The sequence below is a fragment of the Larimichthys crocea genome, chromosome VII, assembly GCF_000972845.2.
Source record: "Larimichthys crocea isolate SSNF chromosome VII, L_crocea_2.0, whole genome shotgun sequence".
NCBI lineage: Eukaryota > Metazoa > Chordata > Actinopteri > Sciaenidae > Larimichthys > Larimichthys crocea.
The window spans coordinates 7,141,683-7,146,928 of record NC_040017.1 but is presented as its reverse complement, the minus strand read 5'-3'; the positions used below and the strand labels follow the sequence as shown (position 1 = coordinate 7,146,928).

Sequence of the window (5,246 nt, the reverse complement as noted above, 5' to 3'; positions counted from 1 at the left end):
TGAGTGAGAGTGAGAGAGAGAGATAGACAGAGAGAGGCAGGGTTGAGTGACGCAGCAGAGGGAAAAACACAAAAGAGCATTGCCTTAGAGGAACAGAAAAACCCTGAAGCTGCCTCCTGGTGTCTTTATATCTTCAGACAGAAAATACTCATTGCAAGAGGAGAGAAGAGCCTCAGTGGCTGTTTTGTATGTCGTTGAATGTGATAATCCACTATGATGGCCCTTTAATCCTTTTAGGGGATCTTTGCATGACTATAAACCTCCACACTAACAAAAATAAAATATAATATATAACAAACCATTGTCTTTCTTTCAGGCTCCTTAATTGCCACCAAAAGTTTCAAACATAATTGGGATAATTGGGACATAGTCTGCTGTGTCTCGAACCAGACAGTCAGAGACAGGTTTAACTGAGGACATGAGCTTAAAAAGATGAGTGCTTTGGTGAGACTGAGTCACTTATTATCCGGCCTATTTTACATTATTCTTATGCTCTAATGTAGGCTATCTCTAAAAATAACGTGATAATAATAGAGTCACTCATTACCTTGCTTCATCTCCCCTATTTGTTAAGAGCAACTGTGATAAGAAAGCACTACAAGAGCGCCCTCTAATGGTGCAATATCAGAGCACAACAAGAAAACAAGGAGAAGAAAAGGTTCGAACAAGTCATAAGCATTTATTCTTTTTCAGAAACGCTACAAAGACTCTCTTAAATTAAGCCTCGTGAAGTGAAAACAATATGTACAGTGCATTGCTTCCATCAAGTAAACCTACATCATCAATCGCGAAGCTATGACAAATGCATTTTTAGTTGAGACAATCTTTCAAGTGGGTTCCAGGTTTGTTTCAATACTCGAGACCGTGTTGGCAAGAGTAAGTCAAGTTCAGTCCAAACAGCAAAAAAAAAAAAAAAAAAAAGCCAGTCTCTCATAGTCCCCCTGCAGGGTGAGTCATCACTCCAAACCAGCGGGTTTGTTCTCAGTGTGGCGTCAGGAGGGGCCTCCAGCAGGGAGGGGTCTCCACCAAGAGACAAAGTGATGCAGTGAAATAATATGGAATAATAGTAAATAATGTTTCATCTAGTATTTTATTCTTTTGTAATGTGTAGTTTTGGGGTTATTCGTCAATAAATTGATTTATTAATGAGTGCAGCATATTGCCTTTTATAGCTTTAGCTTTGTTATTTCTGTGTGTATATTGATCTGGTGCATAAAACTACTGTTTCAGGTCTAAATGAAGTTATTTAAACGTGACTGGGTAACACTAATTAGTATGTTTTATAGATTATCCCAACGTATATGGATGACATTCATATGCTTCACTCTCTCCACTGTTATCTTGTGGTTTAAAATCATATGTAAAGTATTTTAAATAAAGAACGTGTGTGTGTGTGTGCGTGGTATGGTAAGATGTGGAACTGAGTCAGAATGACTGTCATGAATATGTGGAGCAGAGATCACAGCAAAAATGTTTGAAATCAGTTCAAACAAAATCTGTTCTTAACAAACGCCCCCTCTGAACTGTCAGCTACTTACTGACTAAAGGTCTGATCACATTGGCCACAGAGTCTTGCCTGACTTTTTCCAGCCCTTTTATGGGTATCATATTATGGATGACTTTGGTTTAGGGAGTTCTGACGTGTTGCTGCTCATGGTTGGGGCTGTTTGGGCCTCTGTGGTGTGAGGACGCCGGAGAACTTTCTGGTTTTCTCTCCAGGTGATGGTTCTCCTCTTTGTGCCTGTGGTGGGAAACACACAGTTTCTCTGGGCGGAGCTCAGCCTGAGTCATCTCCGCTGTTCTCTGATGCTCCCTTCGGGTTCTCCTCCGGTTCCTCCGCCGTGCCGCTGTCCGACTCCTCCTCAATGGCGAAGCGAGTGTCCGCGGAGGAGCACAGGGAGCTGATGCTGCTCTGCTCCGTGCACAGCGCGCACGCCAGTGGAGAGGACAGCGCGCTCTCGTGGTGGTGGAGATGTCCAAAGTGGTTGTCGTGGTTACCGCAGAAAGGCAGGGACACCTGCACCGAGCGCAGTCCCGTGACAGCGGCCGGAAAGGTGAGGCTGTGTTTCTTGGGCAGCGCGCCCCACTCCCGCTGCTCCTCCTCGTGCACAAGGCGCGTGAAGATGTTTACCCTCTTCTTCTCTCTCCTTTTGGAGCGGAAGTAGCCCAGCATTATACCACAGAGGAAGACACCGTAGAAAGACATAACTATTAATATGTACAGGTACGCATTCCCGTTGCTTTGTTCCGCCTGGGAGTCCGCGGTGCTCTTTATGTGCAGGGAGAGTGATGCTGTGGAGTTTTCCAGGGGCTCCATTTTTTTAGTGCAGAGTATGTGGACGTTGTAGAAAGTGCGCTGAAAAAAGATAAAAAGGAGTACATCCGTAAATATGAGGCTTTTTCACCTTTACGCACGCTATACGCGCGCTTTACGCACAAGGATTGGTTTCCAATGTGTAGATAAAGTGAGTAAAAACTGTGACAGGAGTCATTTTACACCCGCAGGCTCTTCACTTGCAACTGATGATGACATTCCATTTGCTATCTTAACCATAAGTCATGACCAAAACAAAGTACATTCTTACGTTTTCATCAGGATTCTTAAATCAACAACTTCTCATAAAAATATATTCTTCATCTTATTTTGAAGTTTTGTAGTTCTATTTTCTTTAAATCGTACATTTCTCTACTTTTTGTGTTGAAGAAAAAACGTTTAAAAACGTTTTTAAAAGTTCCCAAAAGTCACAAAAGTGATTCAATCTATAAACAATAATAACATTTGTCTACTTACCAAAATGAAGAACTCAGAAGAGTCTCGTGTGAACCTAACCGCTTTTGTCTTCTTGCAGCTCCGCTGGAGTTTGGCAGTACTACTGAAAGGATGGATGTTATTTATATAGAGACCCTGGAGTTTCATCGTGAGTCACGTGATGGGGACTGATTGTAAAATGAGTCCTGAGCTATGGAAGCCCTGAAGGCGCAATATGTTCAAAAAAATAAGGTGGAAAAAAACAGACATGAACATTATCTAGGGAGATCTGATAAAAATCATTGAATGCCCACGAGTATATTCAACTGAGGAATGACTACATCACTATCTCTAGAGACCAACAGAAAGAAACCTTGAGGGGATGTGGTGGAAAAATACATTTGAGGAGGAACTCCAAGTGTTTTGAAACCGAACTGGTGACAAGAAGTCTTAAAATCAGTCTGCAGGGACATTATTTTCTATCCCCAAGTACTCTCCTTAAGTAAAAGTGCCAATAAAACAATGTAAAAATACTTTACCACAACTAAAAGTCCTGCTCCATTTTTGTGTGTTGTAAAAATTAATCTGCTTTTCTTGTGAACATTGACAGTATAAATATGGACGGTTTTGTATCTGCAACATCACCCACAACTTTTGGAGTGTGGCGGCTCTGACCGTTGCCATCTTGGCAGTACTGCCTCCCGTCTAATCTACAAATCAGCAAAGATGTGGATCGTTGGCGGACCTGAGGTGGGCTGAATGACGCCTGGGAACTCAAACAAGCCACCTGTAATGGCCCCCACCTATCACCTGTCAATCAAAGCGACCACACTGTTAATTATGCATAACTTTAAGCCTTAATATAATTTGAACAGACAAAATCTATAAGAATTCAGGCTGAGTACAGTTGTCATGAACATTTGCTACAGAGACCAAAACTGTTTTTTGTACCAGGCTATTTTTGCTGTGAAGTTGGACATTTTAACATGGGGGCTTATGGAGACTGACTCCTTCTTTAGCCAGCCTCAAGTGGATGTTTGAGGAACTGCAGTTTTTGACACTTGGCATTGGCTTCACTACACAGCCACGGAGGTTACCACTTGGTTGTGAAATATTGGAAATTGACCCAATCTGGACATTATTTTTTGTGCAACTGCTAATAACTGCTATCTGAAACATGACAACAGGTCCCAACCACTGGCTTAGGCTCATTACATGCTTCCCCTCCTTAATCTTTCACAAAGCATTGTATTTTAGAAGCTTATTATCATTTTATTTAACGTAAAATCCCAAAAATAAGCAGCAGCTTTAAAACATAGTTTAACTTCTTCCACCTTTTCACCGATTTCTTCTTCATCACTCTGTGATAACAAGAAGTAAATAACTCTTTATGGCAGCAAGTCACACACCACCAACTATTTCACTGATTTCAGTGAAACTGGATCATATTTAATGGAGAAAATGTTTTTTTTTGTTTTTCCTTCTGATGTCCTCTGGCTGCTCCACCTCAACTTTCTGTGATTTACAGAGTTTCATGATGGAGTGAAATAAACTGCTCTGAACTATATCTGCCATTAACCAGCGTTAGCTCAGTTTGTTAGCCGGGCTGCCCAGACTGTGAGTTTAAAGCGCCAGGGAAGAGGTTCTGCACTCTGTTCGCAGCAAATCGAAACAAATACCCCATCTTACATCATGTTTCTTTAAACACCAAATAAATGTATTTACATCCAACATTTAGGCTAGTAAAGAAGAAATAGTATAAAATGTAAATTCTCAAGTAAAGTATTTTGAGTAGCTTAAAGTTGTACTTAAGTATTTCGACAGTGTAGAATTCAATAAAGCTACGATTGGAAACAGCCTAGTTTTAATAAAATAAACATGTCTCATCAAAAAAGAAGTGATATAATCCTACAGCTGCTTAGTACACGCAACATCAACTCCAACCTGGGTGTAGTAAAAGCTAAAAACCAGAGAACAAAACTCTTAAGAGTGTAAAAAGTATCAAATAGACAGACAGTGATCATCCATTTGCTGGTTTATTGCTGTTTGCATGATTGAACTGTTCATGATTATTTGGTCATTGTAAGGGCGGCTCTCTCTTTTAAAATTGTGATCTCCAATGACTGATTTAATTTGATAGTCTGTTTCAACTCCTCCCTTTTCTCCAGACACAAAGCCAAGGATGAGTCTGACGAGACCGAGAGTTTTCACCCCAATACCTTGGTAAATGACGAGCATTAATGGTTGAATTGGATTAGGTTCCGATCTCTCATGACGATTATTGAATTAGTGAAGGCTGATTTCACCTTTGTTTCAGCGCTATAGACATACATATGTCATCATCCATCTGTCTCTAGGTCACAAAGGCAAAGATTTCACACGCAATGAGGCCGATATGCTGAATACAAAAGAATTACAGGGCTTTCTATTGAATTAGATTGGTTATTGTGGCAGAAATATTAAATGTGTCTCTCCAAAATAATAAACTACTCCTGCA

At 40.7% G+C, this 5,246-nt stretch overlaps 1 protein-coding gene across 1 annotated transcript; it reads right to left on the bottom strand.

Moving 5' to 3' along the window:
* Window positions 1-659: 659 nt before the first annotated feature.
* On the bottom strand, window positions 660-3,282 carry kcne4 (potassium voltage-gated channel, Isk-related family, member 4). The gene is made up of 2 exons (XM_010750007.3): window positions 2,792-3,282; window positions 660-2,356 (listed from the first exon to the last, which is right to left on the bottom strand). The coding sequence occupies exons 1-2, from the start codon at window positions 2,915-2,917 to the stop codon at window positions 1,778-1,780; spliced, it is 705 nt and encodes a 234-aa protein (XP_010748309.2). The 5' UTR covers window positions 2,918-3,282; the 3' UTR covers window positions 660-1,777.
* Window positions 3,283-5,246: the final 1,964 nt, after the last annotated feature.